The sequence below is a fragment of the Brienomyrus brachyistius genome, chromosome 5 (genome assembly GCF_023856365.1).
Source record: "Brienomyrus brachyistius isolate T26 chromosome 5, BBRACH_0.4, whole genome shotgun sequence".
Classification (NCBI taxonomy): Eukaryota; Metazoa; Chordata; class Actinopteri; order Osteoglossiformes; family Mormyridae; genus Brienomyrus; species Brienomyrus brachyistius.
This window is the reverse complement of record NC_064537.1, coordinates 9,296,467-9,317,607: the sequence shown is the minus strand read 5'-3', so window position 1 is coordinate 9,317,607 and position 21,141 is coordinate 9,296,467. Positions and strand designations below refer to the sequence as shown.

General features: G+C 50.2%; 1 protein-coding gene across 6 annotated transcripts in view; it reads right to left on the bottom strand.

Annotated features, from left to right (window-relative positions):
* rbfox2 (RNA binding fox-1 homolog 2) overlaps positions 1 to 21,141 on the bottom strand; it is a 29,724-nt gene that overhangs the window by 6,269 nt on the left and 2,314 nt on the right. For 4 of the 6 annotated variants that reach the window (XR_007398125.1, XR_007398124.1, XM_049014615.1 and 1 more), the window contains exons 2-5: positions 8,135 to 8,341; positions 7,340 to 7,516; positions 6,970 to 7,023; positions 6,234 to 6,326 (exon numbers count right to left, since the gene is read on the bottom strand). Coding sequence is in view for 4 of the 6 variants with exons in the window: in XM_049014615.1 (XP_048870572.1) it covers positions 6,234 to 6,326; positions 6,970 to 7,023; positions 7,340 to 7,516; positions 8,135 to 8,341 (531 nt within the window). In the remaining 2 variants the exon portion in view is untranslated. Of the gene's footprint in view, positions 1 to 3,969; positions 4,805 to 6,233; positions 6,327 to 6,969; positions 7,024 to 7,339; positions 7,517 to 8,134; positions 8,342 to 12,242; positions 12,544 to 21,141 lie in introns of those variants that run through there. The other 2 variants (XM_049014617.1, XM_049014618.1) reach the window with 2 other exon arrangements.

Here is a 21,141-nt window from a genome sequence, read left to right as displayed (position 1 = left end):
ACGCAGAGTCATAAAAGGCATAGATGCACAGAGCAGTTCCTGTTAGAAACCAGGCATGCGGGAGGTAGGCACAAAGGAAGGAAAATACCCTTCAAACATAACCAGTCATTCACAGGTTAAAACAACCTATGAAAAGTTCTGGACAGAGCAGTAGAGATCATATAAAAACAACCAGCTGCTGCCTGTAAGGGGGGTTGGGACACGGGGAGAGAGAAGGGGAGACCCATCTGTTTAGCATACCAAAAAAAACCCATCATCAGCAAATAATGCAAACAGGCACATCACATAGCTGAGCGAGAGTAACGGGCCGGAGATCAGCCAATCAGCAAGCAGCAGGTGCAGCAAGGTGAGAAGTCGAAAATACACAGAAAGGAACAGGGTGCGCAAAATGCGCAAGTGTGTGTGTGTGTGTGTGTGTGTGTGGTGCGGATGCAGGGGATAGACTGACAAGGCCCACATTCTCCACACCAGGCACGGAAATTAAATGGAGGACGTGTTTTCATTCAGACAAGCAAGCACCGAACAGATCAGGGCTCTCTTAAGGTGCACACCAAAAAAAAAGGTTTATTCAGATTAGTAATGGCTCTCGGATGAAAGGCATTTCAAAGCACCGAAAAGAGAGGGAAGATGGAGAGAAAGAGGCAACCCAAAATAAATGCGACCGGAAGAAAACAATGGCAGCCACCAATAACGAGACAAACTATTCATGTCCCAACCAAAACCAAACCATGAGGCACAAACAGGACAAAAGAGGGATATAAGGAAGCTTCCAAACAAAGAACGGTTTGTGTCCTGCCTAATAATTAAAAACAAATACAAGAAGAGAAATCAGAAAAAGTAGTAATTAAGTTTCCTCCAAACTGTCTCCCATTTGGTAAGAAAAAAGTTATAACCAGAGGCGGTTGGGGGGTGGGAGGAGGTGCATCCACAATATTTAATTTGGATTTATTCAACCTCCCCCCCTCCAATAAACAGACCTCTGTATTTAAATTAAGTCATGTCCCCGAATTTCAAACAATGATCGTTTATGGAACGAATCATTTTGTGATTTAAGCAGACAGATTATTTGACTAAATAATAGCCTGATATTAAACATCTTCATGAGGGGGGGGAGGGGGGTGGTAAATGTCATGGGGTGGGTTCCACGGAGCCACCCTCTCAACTCAATCAAGGTCAAAGCCTTCGCTCGCTGAGGGAGAGAGACCAGGAGCAACAACCCCATCTCGGGGTTTGCGGTTTGGTCAATTTGGAGAGCAAAGCCCGCGGATTTGTACATTTTCTGAGCTCACCTTTCCATTCCCTTTACGATGTCCCTGGTCCATCTTACAGGCCGTGATTTTTAGACCTGTTAACCATCCCACGATTTCCCCACATTTACGAGACCCTAAAAGGTGCCATGTGAGCGCTTGAGGTGTCAGTAATCGCACCCAGCCATGTTTCAAGCACCTTCCGTTCTGCCAAATGCGTGCACACAGGTCATGAGGACCCTGTACTCCAGCGTACAATGCAGAGTGACTCCTTGGGACATAGAGAATGCAGCCCTATTCTGTGGGCCGCCGTTTTTATTAATAAGACACTCTGGTAAAGTTACCTACAGGCACTGTAAAGTAAGACAGTCGAGGTTTTAGTCATTTAAAGCTCTCAATACTGCCGATCAAACATTGCAACAGTCATCTACCGCTAACTACTGCGAACTGTTTTTATCAAGATGAAATTTCTCTTTTAATGCATTTTGCTACATTTTTAGGCAAGTGGGAGGGTCAGGCAGTGATGGCGCCATGGATACACAACTTACCCATGCTGAGGAAACGGCCAGAGGACACGTGAGCGGTTACCGTGGAAACTGACAACAACACACACAGACGTCGTCAGGGAAACAGAAAAAAAAAAATAACACAAAATAGTAAAAACAAACATCTAAACAAATAAGTAGAACTACTACCACAGAAAACAGGAATGGAGACGAGGAAAATTGCAAATTTTTAAATTAAAATCAATTTTCGGAAAAAAGGTTGGGATCTTGGAACTGGTACCCGAGCTGGACACGTTGCATTCGGTCCAAACTGCCTAGGAATGAGAAGAACACAGGGGAAAGAAGAGAGAAACAAACGAGAGGAAAGAGGGCAGAAACAGAGACTGGGAGAGGGATGTGGCCAGCTTAGCCTGTCGACTCACATCACACACGCGGAACATAACAGACAGGAAAGACACGGGGGCAGCACGTGGACCGACAACCGACAGACAGACAGACACACACACACACACACACACACACACACAACAACCAGACAGGGAGGGTTTATCACATCAACTCTGGTAGCTTACAAAGAAAGAGAGAGCAGAAGACAGGGGAGAGAAATATTATTAATTTTAAAAAATCTATAACGTGATGAGGGGAGAAATTTTTCACCAGTTTTAAGGTTGGTCACTTGGGACAGATATTATAAAACCTGACAGAGATATGATAGATTCATTAATCATAGAAGGTGTGAGGCCAAGTCTTCAAGAGTACAACACAGTCTGTACAGTTTTACGTAATTACACTGCAAGGTTACATTAGCATAATATTAATTATTTAATTAGAAAATTATAAGACAGTAACTCATATATAGCTTGTATTAAAAGAGTTAGAGACTAAAAGTGCCTTAAATATATAACAAAAAATACTATTAATAACACTATTATACCACTATTGTACCTTGTATGGTAGTAGTCCTAGACCGAATGTTAATGTGTTAATCAAAACTATCTTTGGCCTTACAACCAGTTAATAAATACGGAAACATTTTTGCAAAATAAAGGTTCCCATGTTATTTTACATCAAAGAATTCTACAAATGTAATTTAAAAATACTTGTCTACACATTGAATAAACTGCATGCAAAACGCCATCACTATTAAAATGCAATGCCCCTTGGCAACACCAGGTGGCAACATCCATCCGTAAAGTTAATTCATTACTTAAATTTGAATCAATAAATCGCGAATTTGTCTATATTATGTTGATCTTATTCAGTGCAGTGAAATACAGGTAATGACAGGAACAAAAGGAGACAGCCAACAGGAAAGGTACAGGAAGTTCCAGGGGACACTAACAGGGCATGAAGGTGGACCATGTAACAGGAGACGGGGACAATACTGTCCATACGGCAGGGAAAGCCCATGGAAATCGCATAGAAGCAAAGATAAAGGGTTTGAGATCACTGTCGCGCTTTTGGTCTTCGTCCCTTGTATGCGCATGCAGTCAAACCAGCTTGCAAAAACCATGCATGTAAGAGCCAAGTCGAAAGAAAGAGTCACCATTTCAGCGGCCAACCATAACCAGAGGAACGGCTCTGGCTCCGGCCGTAAGAGAGCGCCATGCGAAACGATGCTGACGTGATTCGTTTACTGTTGAAATACGTGGATTCGCAATTTCGGTTTGGGCGAACACTGTCAAAAAATTAGGCGTGATCGTGTTTTTATTTATGAATCATGAATGACAGTAGTTTAAAGGTAAGAGAGCCCCCATTACCACCCAAAATAAAATTGTTCATAATTAGCCAAGCAGAACCACGTGTAATCATAGTGAGGTGGCGTGTTTATTCTGCGCTGCTATCGGGTCTGAACGACATGCAGCGGCGACGTGCCGATATGCGAACGAGACATTTCTGCTGTAGAAAATGAAACACAAACCACAAACAAAAATTAAAAACCGAAATAAAATGGTGCGAAGGTTTGATCCCATCCCAACAAACATGTACCAAAGAGGGTGATGGCAGCCAAGCAGAAGGGGTCGACACACACAGCACGCCAACAGATGGGATTGGGGGGGGGGGCACTTACACAGACACTTAAAAAGAGAGCTCACAAAACAGATTCGTCCACTTACATTGGTACATTTTATCAGTTCCGTTTGAAAGCGTAAGAGATGTGGGGATTTCTTCAAAGCGCGGAGTTTTCAGCGGACAGACGAGCAATCGAGCTTAAATGGAACACAACGGGTCACTGGCTACAGAGGGCAATCTGTACAAAACCCAGAGTCCATGCATGTTCAGAAAGACAGCGGGGGCACGCACCAGCACATCCCCTCATCACTGCGTCTAACACATGAAGAAACAATACTCAACTAACAGATATATATATAAACCCCCTGCCAGCTATTTCAGGAGGACACAGAAGATGCAGAAATCGGGGGGGGGGGGAATAGCGAAACAGAGCGGAGTGTAGTGAAGGCAGCGGGGTCAAACATTATTGGACCCCCCCAAATAAAAATACAACAACACTGCCACAGTGCCATGCAATGCATAAGCAACCAGTCAGGGACACACAGCATGGTCAGAAAGATGAAGAGCAGGGGGCGTCTATCCATCTATAAGGGCCAACCCTGCAAAGTCTCCCACGTCGACTCAAGTTAAATCCCAGCACATGCATCCCAACCAAACAAAACAACTTAACAGCCACCTGTAAGATAGTGAGCTTCCCATGCATACATGATACAGAAAGAGGTGTAAGAATGACTCAGTTGAAAGCCTTATTTCAGATTTCATCCAATTGAAAAGGACTAGAACAGTCACGTTAGGACAAGATTGGAACAAGGAATTCAAACTCTTGACGTTTTTTTCCCCTGAGGTAGTTTAGGTCAACCGTGTCCTGACATTTCCCCAAGATATGGAGATCACCCCCTACATGCAGACGGTCACCTAAACATGCGGAGCGAAGCCTGACAACTGAGCTGTCGGTGTCTGCGTTTCCACTCGATGCGTCGCAGATCGCGGGATTTCCTGCGCACGGGAGCTGTTGCCATGGAAATCCGCGGAGTCACACTGGTGGAAAAAAAAAAGTTTGCACTTCCGACAAAAGTGTGCACTGAATCTATTTCATAAGCCGAAATTTTTCAAAATTAGGTCAGGGAGGCAGGACTTGAGATGCAATTCTGCAGATGGCAAAAATAGAGGAAAAACTTCAACTTGAATGTCGGAAAAATGTAGCCCTATAATATATAAATTCGATTAACTTAACTAAATAGGCACGCTGCAGATAAGGTGTATTAATCCACGCAGTGAGGGCACAGCTATGGCAACCTTTCACTCATGCCCTCCTAACACTGTACAGTGTGACACAGTGCGGGTAAAATACGCAATATTCCCTGAAAAAAAGCAGGTTGATAAATATGCCGCGTTTGTGTTTCTATCGATCTCCTGGATTTCATAAAAGACGCTTTTACAAGACCCACAAAAGCAAAAAAAAAAAGAATCCTGGGGATTGTGGGTATTCCCCTCGGACCATAGCAGCGACTAACAATGCTGACAATAAAGCAGCTACTGGTGGAGGGGAAGAAAAGGCTTTGACGTCTTTCCTCCGCGCAAATGACCGCAATCTGGAACGTTCCCCGCAATTCGGCCGGCGGGCCGAGAGGACGGCCCCTCGCACCTCGTCTGTTCGACCCCATGAATCGATAGAGAGCGCAATTCCGGCAGAGCTGGACGGGTCAGGACCCAGTGAACGAGAGAGGATACTTAAAAACAGTACGGAAATAAAACGGACAGAAAAAAAGAGAGAGAAAGGAAAACCAGACCCATGCCAATATAACAAGACTGAAAAATACCAATAAAACAGCCTAACAATGCTGGTAAACCCCATGCACACTTGCCATTTCTGTGGCAGGACTGTAGCAGTAATAGCCAGAGGCAGACAAACCACAGTGTGTCTATAAGAGCATTAAAACATGCTTCACTGCAGCAGAGGGGGAAGATAACAGACCCTTTATTGCACTAAGGACCCGTGAACCACAACACCTCCAGCTCAGGAGTGACAGCAGATACCAGAGAGATTAAGGTGGGGAGGGAGTCTGTTGAATTGCACAGTAAAGGATGGACTCCAGTAAAGCATGCACATCGCATTTCCTGCCGCATGCCAATTCCCGTCAGTTTTTCAACACTGACACGCCGAAGATTTCCCTCTGTTCAATTCAGCCATGCCCTCGACATTGACACACTTCCTAGCATGCTTAGTATCCGATGCTGTTATCCATAAATTAAATTCGGGAGGGTGGTGGTGGTGATAGTGGTGGTGGAGGGGGGGGGTGTCCATCCCAGCATGCTCTGGTGCCATTCCCACACTTAAGCAGGACCAACACGCTCGGACAAAATAGAAGAGCGGTATACGGATCACATGTACCGATTCCAGCATTACATCAGAGTTAAAACTGGTAAACAGAGTGAGAGAGACTGTGGAGACGTTCGGGGAAATTACCTCGATCTTGCGACCCTCCACCAGCGTCCCATGCAGCTTTTCACGGGCCTTCTCCGCATCGGCACTGGACTCGAATGTCACGAAGCCAAACCCCTGGGGGAGGAGGGGCAGGAAGGGAATTTAGGTGCTGGGTTAAAGGGGAGAGCAGGGCACGAGGATAATTATTATGACAGTATTCGGAGGGAGGGAGGGGCATCGTGGCAGGAGGTACAGTCTGCACCCGGGGGGGGGGGGCGAATGAAAGGGGTCCTAATAGATCTGGAACATAAATGGACTGGTCTGGTCTGGGGGCCCGATATGCTATGAAGCCCAAAACCTCTAGCAGCACCTATGTTCCCAGCTGCCTTTAGCTCACTATTCAAAGCGACATTTTCAAAGTAACACTGAGGCCCCCTATAGGCTGCGCTTGAGCATGCAGGCATCCTCTCTGTCCAGCATTTCTAGTGGCCATCGTGGTTTTATTCAGTCTATTAATTTGTTGGTGCCATTTTAGGAGGACCACACACACACACCACTACAGACCACACACAATGCGATATGTAGACACCTTCATTGGGGAAAAAAAAAAAACCACCATGCAGATGTGCTGACTCAGCACGCTGCCCATCGCATCATGAAGCCGTCCTCGCAGCTCCGATAAACCGCAGACAAGCGCCAAGGTCTTGGGGCTGCTGCCGAGCGTGCGATGGGGGGGCGCTGTGCCGTACGCATCACCAGCCGACAGCGGCTCACTTACCTTGGATCCTCTCTCGTTAAAGATGATTTCCACATCGAGGATTTTTCCAAATTGCTAAAAAAAAAGAGACTTTTGTTAAAACAGAGAATTCCTTTTATAACTTACTTGTTGGAAGAAATACAACGTTAGTTACATATTGTAACAATGTATCTTGGTTAATCGCTCATCATTGATCAACTTACTGCAGATATCAGTACTGATAAATGCTCATTTGTAAAGAATATCTTTGCCAACAGCTTCCATTTTTTAACCTCCCCCCTTAAAAAAAAAGAAAAAGATGACAGCTGGGCTACATCTGTTCCAAGTCCCCCACCCTCTGGGATGCCCCAGCAATGACAGCTACGGGGGGAGGGCGAGTGCCGGCTCTCACCCCGAACATCTGCCTGAGGTCGGGGTCCCGGAAGCGGAACGGGATGTTCGAGACGTGGAGGCGCTTGGGGGAGCCTTTAGCTTCCGAGCCCTCGCCCACACAGGCTCCTCCCACTGCCCCGCCCCCAGGCCGCACTCCACACTGACTGCCTGCCTCGATCTGGCCGGTGCCATCAGTCTGCAGCGCACAACACAGCAGGGAGGGACATGATCACTGGGCTGGTTCTCAGCAGTGCCAGCAGAAAAGTTATATTTGTGGGGGAGGGAAGGAACGGAAAACAGAATAAGCAACCAACTTGTCTGAGGAGCTCACATAAGTGTCTGCAGTACAACTGCTAATCCAGAAATAAAGGCTGTTAACAGTACATTCATTCCACTGCACATTCCGACAGGTATTTAGAGTTAACGCCATGCAAGTCACTATATTGTACATGTAAACCTAGGTTACATGTTAAAGTTTATGATCATTAACAGACAAATAAAACTGTAAAAGAGAAGGTGAAACCCTAAAAGAGACATTTCACTGCGCACACTTATTGCCGTGCAAACATTAACTTCATGAGCGTACCTTCAGAAACGAACCAACAAATTAAAATTAAAAGCAGAAGATATCTATGTCAATCAAGTTTTCACTGGGAAGCTTTCTACTGCGTCCCTTCCATGGTTCCACTAGGAACACAAAAGAATCCATAGTTCCTTTTTATTATCTGGGCTTCGGGTGACCATGCCCACCCCTTCGACCCGCCATGGGTGATTATTGAAGACAAACACATGGCCAGAGGCAGAGGTCACTCACCACAGCGCTCAAGCCGTTATTGGTGCCAGTGGAACCAGCAACTCCAGTTCCACCCTCCACTGGCCTCTGTCCCCCGGCGCCGAAGAGGCCACCGCCGAACTCCAATCCCAGGCCGTTCTGAGGGGGCGGGGGAGGCGGTGGGGGCGGGAAGGCTGAGAAGGGCGGAGCTACCAGTCCCTCCTGACCTCCCGTTGCATCTTGGGAGCCCTGAAAGAGGCAGAGTGGAGAGGAGTACTCGTCAGCCGGCTGCCGGGAGAGAGCAGTGGACACAGGAAACCCTCCCACATGGGGCCGGATGCCACCTGGAGAGAAACGGGCAAGTCAAAGTCCCCCCCCCCCCCAGACCCCCACATCTTGGCGACAGCAAGCAGAGTTCAATCGGTCGTGCGTGAATTATTCACGAAGACGGCATCTATTATTGAGGCTCTGAAACACTGATCCATGTGTCCTGACACTAATCGAGAGGGCGGCTCGGACTGCCAGTGCACCACTAAGTGCGTAAACACCCCAGCGTACTGTCTAGTGCACAGCCAAACGAGGTTTAGTTTGGTGGGGGGGTGGCAAGAGCATGATAGGAAACAGACCCCTTAAGATCGGTACCACACACGTCTCACGGTACCGCACACACCCCCACACACGTCTCACGGTACCGCACACACCCCCACACACGCCTCACGGTAGGTCCGCACACGCCCCCCACACACGCCTCACGGTACCGCACACACCCCCACACACGCCTCACGGTAGCTCCGCACACGCCCCCCACACACGCCTCACGGTAGGTCCGCACACGCCCCCCACACACCATACATTATCTCAGCACACACCTGCAAGCACGCCTCGCATCCTGTGTGCTTAGATTATGCCTCCGTAGGGGGGGGGCAGGTGGGGGGGGGGGGGGAGCTGTCCGCTGCCCTGCTGACTCATAGCAACATGGGTGCTGTAAGGGGGGGGGGGTGCAGACACTGCGGTTTATCAAACATGCATTCCTGACCCACTGAGGAAGGGTATTACTTCCCTAGATGGTAGTATTTTGCTGAGGCAGGTTCAGAGGAAGACGAATAAGGGTCGGTATGGCAGATGAACAACAACAAAAGGTAAGATTAATGACTGATCACAAGCAGGAGAGGAGGAAGCCTTACCGGGAAGATGTAACAGCTCATTACCGTTACTCACGTAGATGACATGTCCCTGGGCAAAGGCAGCCGCACAGAGCTGTGAAATCGTACCCGATGTCTTGCAATTTAAGTAAAGTACTCTCAGGACGACAGGGACAGGGTAATCGAACCTGGTGCCAGTCCTCACGGCTGCTGTACCGCTGGTGTAACAGGAGCACGAAGGCCGACAGCACGAGCTGCAAAAACTACATGGGATTTTTCAAAATATCCGGCGTATCAGTCAGGTCCGGGTCCCAAACTGCCGTCGCCTCGCTCCTCTAAACGGGCGCAGTCATGGAGGCTTCTCTCTCGCTACGATTGATATGGTGCAGCTGGCATGACGCTGCCAAGACACACAATGAGAAATAAACCCCCCGCAGAGCGACGGCGCATATTAAGGGACATAGCGGGTTCAGGCGGCGCGATGCGCGAGAGGCGGGCACGTGCAGAGGAGTAACCACGGGCGGAGGAGTAACCACGGGCGGAGGAGTAACCACGGGCGGAGAGCCCCGAACCGCGGGGATGCCAGTCGCAGCTCGAAGGACGGCGCACAGCCGGCAATCACGCGCCTGCAGGGGAAAACCCCATTGCCGACTGACGAGGGGGGGGTCCACAGCTGCAACCAACATGCTGCAGAGCCCCCGTCCCCCTACAAGTGGTGTTTTCCTGGGCTGAGAGAAAGGAGGAGGGACACGCCCAGAGAGGACGCACCGCTAAGTGCGCTAATCCAGTTGCGCGCGCGCGGTCGGCCGTATTAGAGCATGTAATCCGAAACACTGGTTCACTTACTTACAGGTCAGCTAGTGCCCTCAAGACCGACGTGTTATTCGCCAGCGTCGGCGCGATCGTTATCCGCCGCTCACGGCCCGTTGGCCGGTTAAACGATCAATACCGCGCCCTCCACGAAAATGGGGCCATTGTCTGTCCCTCCCCATCACCTTTCTAATCCTGTCCCCTGGGAAACGCTTCCTTCTACCCTTTAGTGACCATAAAGACATTCCCCCTCTTTGATCCTGCCCCCTCTCCCTCTTCCCACTCCCCCCCCCCTTTCCCCACTTCACACCCCTCCCCCACCCACCATGTGTTTCACAAAACCGAGACCAGAATCTCTCCCCTCATCCCATCCGCCTCTGACACTCGGAAATAAGGCCAGGGCCTATCAGTTGGCTCTCCATATCCCTACCTCCTATTGCCATATAAGTCTATCATGCCCCACCCACAAAGCTTGGCCCCACCCCTTTTTGCTGCAAAAAAAAAAAAAACACAAAACATGACCTCACATAGGAGCCTCTTCTTAAAGGAGACCTGCTTCAGTTCAATTTTACCTAGGGACCATTATGACAGTGTGTATAAAATGGATGCCACTTGCCCACAGACGGTGTCTCCACGGGAATCCTGGGAAATACCGCCCAAGGTGCACAGACGCAGACCAAAGCATCTCTCTGATGTGCTATGAGCTGGGGGGGGGCAGATGAGCACATCCCGCCAAACGTCAAACCAGGGCGGTGAATGAGGCGGAAGCCAAAACACAGGCGACATCACTTCAGGGAGAATCACATCATCCGCAGCCAAACAGCAGCCTGAGAGCTACAGAGCTGCTTGGAATCCCAGCCAATCCGCACGGCCAGATGGTTCCCAACATGCCGAACACGTCCGGAACGGAGGCGACACGCAGAGCAAGACGGCGGCACCGTAACTGGGAGAGCAAAGCCTGGCCTCGCCGTCCCTCTCCACTGTCCCCACAGCCCATGATGTGATCCCACCGCATGCCGGTGTGTCGTCTGAGCAGGTAGATGGCACTTCTGGACGGGGGAGGGGGGGGCACCTCCCCGCCTGCACGCTCGCCTTTTGTTCGCCGCATTTACCTGCCGGGGTGGGGTGGGGCGACGCCGCCTGCCATCTGTTTACGCGTGAGCGGAGCGCAGGACTGGCCAAACGGGGCCGCGAACAAGCTCCCCGCCGGGCTCATGATACCTGCAAGCGCGCCAGCGTGTTTACACAGCCGTGTTTGTCTTCGCTCAGCGTTACGCTGCGGGGGCCGGTCACCTCCATTCAGCACCTTTCCGGCAGTTCCTCCCTCCGCATCCCCCCCCCCCACCACCACCACCACCACGCTCTTAAAAGACAAACATAAAGATAACAGCTGCTGAGCCCGAGGGGGACGGCGTGGGGGGAGGTCAAACATAAAGAGAGAGAGAATGGCACCAAGTCACAGCCACAAATCTATATATACATTTCATTTATCTGCGTTTTAAAAAGGACCCGCATGTCCGACCGCACAGGCTGACAGCGCGAGACGGAGAGGCAGAGGAACGACAGACAAATGGAGAGATAACAGGAGGAATGAAAGGGAATGAAAGAGTGTGGAGGAGACTGACAACTGCTGCGTGGCACCTGCCCCTTTCACTCTAATGACGGGCTGAATTACAAAGACAGCTGGGAGGACAACAGTGAATTTATTTACGAACCCCAACCCCCACCTTGCTGGACGCCGTTAGAGATCCCATGTCCGACTCTGACGTTCTCGGCCGGCCGTGTGGTGCAGAGGCTCGGCTCGCCGTCTTACCGCAGGACGGACAGCGAGCCCACGGCATCAGGCTGCAAGGCTTCCCCCTCCCCTTCCCCGCGCCGGAACCTCCCACCCCCCATTAAGCTTACGCTACGGATTCAAAAAGATCTGGTCGTCTATCTGAGAGGCTGACTCTGCTCCCTACACACGCCGAAGCGCGTCACTTCACCGCAGAGACAGTCAAGCACACTGAAATTTGGCACGCGGCGGCCCAAAGCCTCCCGTCCCACAATAAAATATAAATAAAATGACCAAAAACCATCTTAAAATAAAGATATCCGAGGCAAGCAGCACACGGGATGCTATCAGGGGATCGTTACTTTTTCGTAGGTCAATTAAAACGCTGAATGTGATGAAAAGCAGGACGCATGAAGTCACTCACCGCCAGCATGGCAGGGTAGTACAATCCCATCATGGTAGACCTCCTCTGGGGAGAGCCCAGGCCCGTCCTGCAGTCCGCCCTGCCGACTCGCTGTCTCTGCCTCTCCGCTCTCCTCCGCACATTCAAATTCTCCCTCTCGCTCTCGCTGACCCTCGTGAGCCACTCTCCCCCCGCCCCCCTCCCTCGGCCCACCTCCGGCTCCCCTTCTGTCTCCGTCACTCTCTTCCTGCCGTCCCGCTTTCGGCCCCCTCTGTGCCTTCTGCTCCAGTGCTGGCTGCGAGCCACAGCAGCGTCCTGTCCCCGATGCCTCCGATTCTCCCCGCCCCCCCCCCACCAACCCCCCTTACCCACCCCCCTTCTATTATGCTCCTGTGGACTCGACGCCTACCCACCTCACGCACAGATCCGCTGTCCTTTTTAAAAGCACAGCACCAAATAAATGAACGTAAATAAACGCAAATATGTTCCTGCGCTTAACTTCGAGGCAATTAGCGCGCGTCTCCACGGCGTTAATCCGCCTTGGCAGCAGGGGCCCGAAAGGCAGAACCGAGGTGTGCAACGGGCCTGCAAGCCATTCAGCGATCTCACGGCTCCCGGCTCCCCTCCGAGCGAGGAGGACACGCTCGGGACTCGCTATGCAGAGGCCTCCGCCAGCACAGCGCGGCCGAAGGAGCCGAGCACCGGCGAGCACCACGGGGCAGCTCGTGCCGTCGCACAAGCGCAGCCCCAACTCCGCCCAGCCAATGCAGGATTAACGCACAAGCTCATCTGTGAAGACTGCATAGATAAAGGCAAAATGAAGGAACAAACAAAAAGCACAAGAAAACTAAACCTGGAAGCCATTTTCTGAAGGGCAGAAACCCCACGAAACGCAGAACAAAGACAAAAGAGCAGGTTTCTGAATTTAACATCTGTGCGATCCAGCAGTAAATGCCTACGGTCAGTTTTACAGTCACAAGGACGACTCCAGAGGGCTCCTTTAAGACATCTTAGATTACTAATCTGCCAAAGATATTAATTTAGAATGCACTGGAGCCAAACTGAACGAGGGAGTGTGTCTCCCACACAGACACAGGCTAAACGATCAAATAAAGCATTTTCTGAATCAATAGTCCAGGTTTTCCTTATTTCCCTGTTAATTTTTTGTGGGGTTTCGTCACTGTCGAGCGGCCTTGACATTTAAGTGTCACGGTTCTCGTTTTTAACTTTTATGTTGCTGATCTTTTTCGTTACTCTTTTATGTACTGATGATGTATTGCGCCTTGAGGCAATCATGTTGTGAAAGGCACTATATAAACTGAACTGAATACGCTTTGTTGGACATGTGTATGATTTATGTTGCTGTCTTGCCGACCCCCCCCCCCCCATCGAGATGCAAAGGTCATAATATGGGGGGGAGAAAAATAAAGAATTAACTGATCGAATAAATTTATGAACCCCATGGATGGGGGCTGGAGAGATTTACAGACGCCAGTTTAATAGGAACCGGAGCGGAAGTCGACACCCGTGCGCCGCTCATGGCAGCATGGCGGAGTTACGCAGCGTTGCTGCCGATTCGGCCCCTTTTGGGTGTACACAAGCCGTGCCTCCGCACTGATCCCCTCCCCCACCACGGAAAACACAGAGTACAAGGCGACAGGGGAAGACATTCAGGAAGGGCGCAGGACGGAGATGGAGAGCGAGGTAAAAAAAAAAAAACACAAAACAGGGCTGTCAGGATTAGGGCCTAATTGGGGAGGCAGAGCGGATGAATAGAGGATGATGTAAGGATTATCAACGCCGACTAAGTGCGGAATTAAAGCAGGCTGAGCGCGACACGCACAGATACGCATCAACGTGGCACATACCGCCGCAAAGTCGTTTAAGCCCATACACAGACGTACGGACACTTTATAAAAAAGGGCCCGATCATCTACGAGATGATAGAGTCAGGAGACGCCATTAATCAAGAAAGAAGGTGTGCGGCACGCAGAAGGAGCCAAAGCAGGAGATGGTAAAAATGTAAATCAAAGGCATTATGGCTGACAAACACGATCGCCGGGGTGCTCAGCGAACAGACGGCGCTTACAGCCTCAGCTGTCATGCCGTCCCCCTCAGGAGAAGCATTTCTCTCTACCTCCGTTTCCCAGATTCCCTGGAGACTCAGGGTTTCCCGAGACATGAGCCATACCAATCGCGAATGGGGGGAGGGGGGCGGGTGGTGGTTAAGAGAGAAAATAAGGAGGATCAAAGCAAAACAAGGGGGTTATTTGGGACGACCGCCGGCAGCTACGCCGACCTCCCCTGCCGTGAAGGAGTAACGGTGACCCCCCCCCTCGGCAGGACGAGCATCGCTTACTCGACATTAAATTACATTTGATTGGATTCAGCTTTATTGTCATTGTGCTGAGTGCAGGTAGAGCCAACAGAACGCTGACAAGCATCTACCCAGGCGCAGAAAAGCGATATACAAATAAATACGAAAAAAAAAAATCATCCATCAATCCGTCCATTTTCTGCAACCGCTATTTAGGTTTGCAGGGGTTCCGAGCCGATCCCAGAAGCTACAGGCACAAGGCAGGGAACAACCCAGGAAGCACCAACCAATCGCAGGGCCCGTGTACACACCAGTCAGTCAGTCACACACCAGTCAGTCAGTCACACACCAGTCAGTCAGTCAGTCACACACCAGTCAGTCAGTCAGTCACACACCAGTCAGTCAGTCAGTCACACACCAGTCAGTCAGTCACTCACACACCAGTCAGTCAGTCACACACCAGTCATTCATACCTATTGCCAATTTGGCACCTCCAATTCTTCTGACTGTGGGGGGGAAACCGGAATACCGGCAGGAAACCCCACAATGACACGGGAGGAACATGCAAACGCCACACAATGCAAATTACAAATAGTATAAATATTATGGCTACGTTCAAAGTGATACATGAGGTAGCCCATGGTATAAGGTGCAGGCGTGGAGGGCTATGAGGGGCTCCCAGGGACACCAGAGAGACCTTTGTCCCCATGTGAGAAGATGCAGTTATCATGGACACCCCTCCCACATTAGGCGTCTGCACAGAATCGGGGGGGGGGGGGGGGGGGGGGGGGGGAGAGTGGTGCAGAAAATGGCCGACTCCTCAGTACAGCTCTGTCAGAAACTGCAACTTCACTTAAACAGACATTTGTCCCAGCTGTAAAAACATGTGTGACTTTGTGGGGGGGGGCATGATGGCCAGACCACCCGCAGACCCCCCCCCCGCCACAACGCCACCTCCGCTCACGTCATGTGACCATGCATCCTTTGCATGCCGACGTCACCCCGAGAGACACATTCGCAGCATTGCTCAGCCACTTTCAGGTCTTTTGCAGGCCTGCTCTCCTAGATCCTGTTCTGATCGCGTTAGCCAGCCCCCCCGGGTATCCTCAGCTAGCCGTTTATACGCACAGACGCAGCGGCACGCAGAGACGCAGCAACACACACAGCCGAAGGGCTCTCATGCTTAGCACATGCCGCTAACGCCGGCTCGCTCCAACAGCTGCCGATAACCTATTGGTCTTTCGGAACCCTGCCATCTCGTGTGTAAAGAGGAATTCGTATAGCATCTCCTTTTACCCAAAGGCAGAACCCAAAAACACAACATTTGAAACAAAAAATGTGAAGAGTTGGGGCGAATTTCACACAAAATTTAAGCAGTGAGATCTGGGCGCCATCCAGCTGTGCGTTTGGCTAAGAACAGCCATCATTCTCCCATAATGACTTTTCCAGTACAGGGTCAGGGGCCTGAAGCCCAGCCCTGGCAGCTTAGGGTATTTGGGGGGGGGGGGGGGGGGGGGGGCGTCACTTGGATATGATGGAAAAACCTCCTCAGCACCTCGAGTCTGCAGGCCGGAAACGGGAAGAGCGACGCCTCCTGTCCGCGCGTCATTCAGACTCCCCGTCCCGTGGACCGCAGCCCGTTTGGGTAGCTGTCAAAACGCACGCGTGCACGCTGGACCCCTCCTCCCCCCACTGCCCCCCTCCCCGCCGCTCTCATGCTGCCGTGTCCCTTAATTTGACGCTCTGCCTAATTGTCATTTAATTAGATTAATTCTGTCTCCAGCCTCTTTCGCTGCCCGCTTCTCTCTCCATCTTATTTCTCACTCCGTTGGAGCCTTTGTGTCAGCGATGGGCAGAGAGCGGGACGAGAAACAGGAAATAAAGGTGGGTGGTGGGGCACGGGCCGGGGGGATGGCGTGGGGGGGGGGGAGAGTACGTTAATTTTAAAACACCAGTCAAACTGTGATACTTCATGAAACAACAGCAAGGGGACGGCTTTCAAATACGGCCAGAGCACTTAATTTGATTAGCGGCCGGTCAGGAACAAAGCAGGAGGGTGCCACTTTACGATGCCATCATTCTCCAGTAACGAATTCATCAAACGAATCAATCTCACGGGGCTTTGAAATTTCAGCTCTCCCACTAGAGGCTGCCGTGCTGTGGAGCATGTCCACTCGCTGCCTTACCTTTGTAAATATGATTAGCCTTCCTTCCCATTTACTACAGGGAATTGTGTGGCGTCACATGTTTCCCTTTAGCCAATCAATGGATCGGAGTCAGGCCGGGTACCATGGCGACAGTAAGTGGGATCCATTACAGATCCTGCATTGGTTTACAGCTCCCCACCGTACTTGATACTTTCAGCTCCTTGCCACTGGTAGGAGGATGGCAGCAAACCAAGATGCAAGAACTATTAACGTTTCTTGTCTACACAAATTTGCACACGCAGTCAAAAGATACGCACATATGGGAGTACTGCCTGTCGCTTAGCGCTCGCACGAAATCACAATCAGCCTACTATAGATGAAATGTTCTGTGAGAACAAAAGGATAGAGAACACTGGCATGGCTAAAAATGGCATCGCAAAAATTTCCTGAAGCATCACTGGTTCTTTCCCCAGCCTTCTCATCTTCTGCCTTTGGCTCAGCGCAGTACTTGTCCATATTTTATCTGGAACCAATTTTCTTTTGCACTTATCCCCTGAGGGAACACTCAGTTCAGCGCACACCCCAGAAAACAGCTCCACGCATTTCAGATATTAAATGATTGCTAAAATGCAATAATAGATTATTCAAAAACTACCACATTATCTTACAAGGAAAGAGATATCTTTGAGTTTTACAATCGAGTACAATGGCAGCACTATGACAATGAGAAAGTCCTTGACAATTAAGAGTAATTTCCACAGCAAATGCACAATTGTGGCAAAAGACCAGCTAATTCTAGGGCTTGCGGCTTGCAGTTCTCTCATGTCCCTTATGGGAAGGTTTCCATTACCTGCACAAATTCCAGCTTAATTCCAACAATGCATCATATATCAGTGCAACGTGAAAGACAAATTCCTCAGCTCAGCCACTGCATTAGTGGCTCTTTTCTCAGTGGGAACAGCTGCAGGATGAGAGGTGTGTGGGGGGGTGGGATTTGGTAACATCTGGAGTGAATTTTGTGTAAAAAATGTAGGGAAAAAGGGAAGACATACAAAACACCATTACAGCATAAAGGGAGGAAGGGCAACCCCCCCAAAAAAGGGGTGAGGGTGGGGTGGGGCACAAAAATGAGGGGAGGGACAAATGGAGACGGTTTGTTATTTTCCTTTTAAATATGACTTGGGGGGGGGGGGGGGGGGGGGGTAACGAGCTCCAGGGTCTCCTTCTACCATTAGCAAGCACACACACACACACACACACACACACACACACACACACACAGACACACAGACACACGCACAGACACACGCACAGACACACACAGACACGCACACACACATGCACGCACGCACACTCACTCACACACTCACACACACACACACACACACACACACACACACACACACACACACACACACACGCACACACACGCACAGACACACACAGACACACGCACAGACACACACAGACACAGACACGCACACACACATGCACGCACGCACGCACACTCACTCACACACACACGCTCACTCACGCACGCACACACACACACACACACACACACGCACACGCACACGGTCAACATTCCTCCAAACACCACAAAGCAATACATGAATTTTCTTTGCCGTTTAACAGCAACCTTAAATTCTCCAGCTACACTTAAATGCATAATTACCAAGGAACGTTGAACGAATGAGGAAAAACAAAAACCCGTGCAGCACGCGGCTCGACTCCATAAGCAGCGGCTGCAGCATCCGCAACGTAAGGCAGCACGGCGAAGGGAACCGAACGAAAGAAAGTTTAACAGAGAAAAACATGAAGAGTAAACAGAGCGCAGAGTCGACATGTGGCAGAGTCAGCAGCAATCAGGGAGGGAGGGTGGGGGGTAGGAGAGAGGGGCTTAAGATTTGGGGGGGGGGGGGCGCATAGGAGGTATGACTTCAGGAAGAGAAAAGCTAAAAGACGACTGCAGAAAACCATGTGCAGGCCCCATTAACGACCACTAGACACACAATCAGGGTCCTCAGACTTTGCTGCCACACGTTCTGCATGATCTCACTACATACACAACTCCAAACTTACTCAGAATCTACAGACTTACCCACAACCTACTTTGAATCTTTTTTTTTTTCCTCGCTTGCATATTTCACAGCTGGGATACATTACTGGAGCATCGGAGTTAAGGCGAGTTTCTCAAGGGTACGACAGCAAGAACTTTTCCTGGTACCTGAACCAACCACCTTCTGGTAATGAGGCCGGTCGCTGCCCGGAGAGCCTCTGCTGCACTGCCAATGAACGCTGACTAGGTCACTGCACTGCAAGAAGGGCAACAGCAGCACAAACCGGTCCAGTACAAAGCATATCGCTCCGCACGGAAAACCCGCTGTTCTGTACCAAGTAACAAGTACTAATTATCGCTATGAAGTCTTATCAAGGGAAAAGTGGACGATTTGTTTCTCAAAATCCCCCTCCCTCCACAAAACCCGCCATTGTTGCCCTCCTACGGCTGGCCTTGACCGCCAAGGTGTCAGCTGTCAGCATGAGGTCGTGAGCATGGCCACTGAGGGCCCGGCCAAGGTACCAAGCGAGCCGATCAGTGTTTAACCAAATAGCGGGGTCTCTATAAAACCGAGCACGCATCTGCCCACCGTCAGGCCATCAAGTGAGAACTCAAAACCAGTCCCACGGCGTGACAATCACTGTAATATAGTCGAAAGTGGTGGTTTCACGTTGCAGACAAACATCATCTGCCAGGAGAAGCACGTCACTGGGCTGCCCTCGAAGAAAAAGACGGCCCACTGGGGATTCAGACTTTCCACTCTCCGACCCAATCAGGCACACTGTAAGAAAACGGCGTACCACATTTTTATATGGTTTCTTGGGAGAGTTGAATATATTTATAAAAATAGCCTGACATTTCCAGACCCCAACCGTCATAAAAGTGCGGTGACGTCAACATGTGGTCCGGACATGAGCACCGGCCCAGGGCAGGCAGACTCCTGCAGGCCTGTTTTTTTCTTTTTTTTTGTCTCCACCCCCCACCCCCCAACAGGCTGAGGGGCATGAAAACACTGCACTGACATCCGCTGACTCACACCCGGAAACCGCTGGGATGAGCAGTGCATATAAAAAATAATAATACTAATAAATAAATAATCAATCAGGAAAGGTGAGAACGGACACACAATGCAAAGGATCAGCAGCACAATAAACTACCTGGGAGCCGAGTCCACCCCCCCAAAAAAATAATCGTGTCAGATCAGACAGGCTAATGCCCTCTAAACAAGCCTTGATCTTGTTAGCCTGGCACAAAGCCTCTTTACTTCCAGCGATCGGGCAGATCAGCTCACAGAGTGGAGAGTAAACAGTGAGCACCCTGAAGGACCTCGTCACTGCAGCAGTGGCAGTGGCTGCCCCATACTGTAGCACACATTTTCACTGCGCCCCCCCCGCACTGAACTTAGAAGGGAATAATAATAATTATGTTTTTCCTTGCATGACCTCCAGCAGGTCAAGAGTGCTTCTAATTATTAAAATGGCACATGAATCCATTATCTGTTTTTACATTTTTTAAAGATGCCTTCTGTTAAATACGCCGTTTCATAGCGTCAAGACAATCTCATCATCTACAACATGCCTGGACCTGATTTTCACCACATTCTTCAAAAATCCTGACCTTGATTACCACCGTTCATCTTAAGTGATGCCTGTGGTTTACTTTACAACCCCCCCCACAATGGGAAAACCACCCCAAGTCTCCCTGCTCCCTTCAGCTCTTGCCGTACCCTTCGAACCCTCGTCGCTGTGATCCAGACTTGCCACTGGACCAGAGGCCACCGCAAACCCACACACGCCCCCTCTGTGCACTAAGGTTCAGTGTGTTTCATGCCTGCTATCCTTTCATCCTTTCGTTCCGAGCCTAGATGGAGCAGTGAGGACTGACCATTGATCTCTGGGTCTGGGAAAACACACGTGTGGGAGGGAAGACTCGAATAGACCGAACCATTGAGCGGAGCCCAGGACTCGGGGGCTAACCAAAGCAAAGAGAACGCCAGAACACACAGAGACACCCCCATCGCTGAATTCAGCTCGCCGTTTCCAAGTGTGTCGCATGTCCCCTGCGATTACGACACGCCTCAGGGTCAAAGGAGGCCCCGGCTGTATCATGACGACTCAGCAAATACTCAGTGACTCCAGCACACGGATGATATTACTCAATTGATAGGCATCAGCTGTACGACAGTAATGAATTTCTGAGCGAAGAGCAGATTGCTTGCTAGACTGCAGCAGAACCCTAAATAACCCAGGTCTCGGGACACAATGTTCCTCCTACCACTGTATGGACACCCACTTAATATTCAGACGGGTTCATTGTTTGGGCGCCTTCACTGACCCCCGTCATCTTCACTCCCCTTCCAAATCACACATGGGATGACCGGAAACTGCTACCATCTTC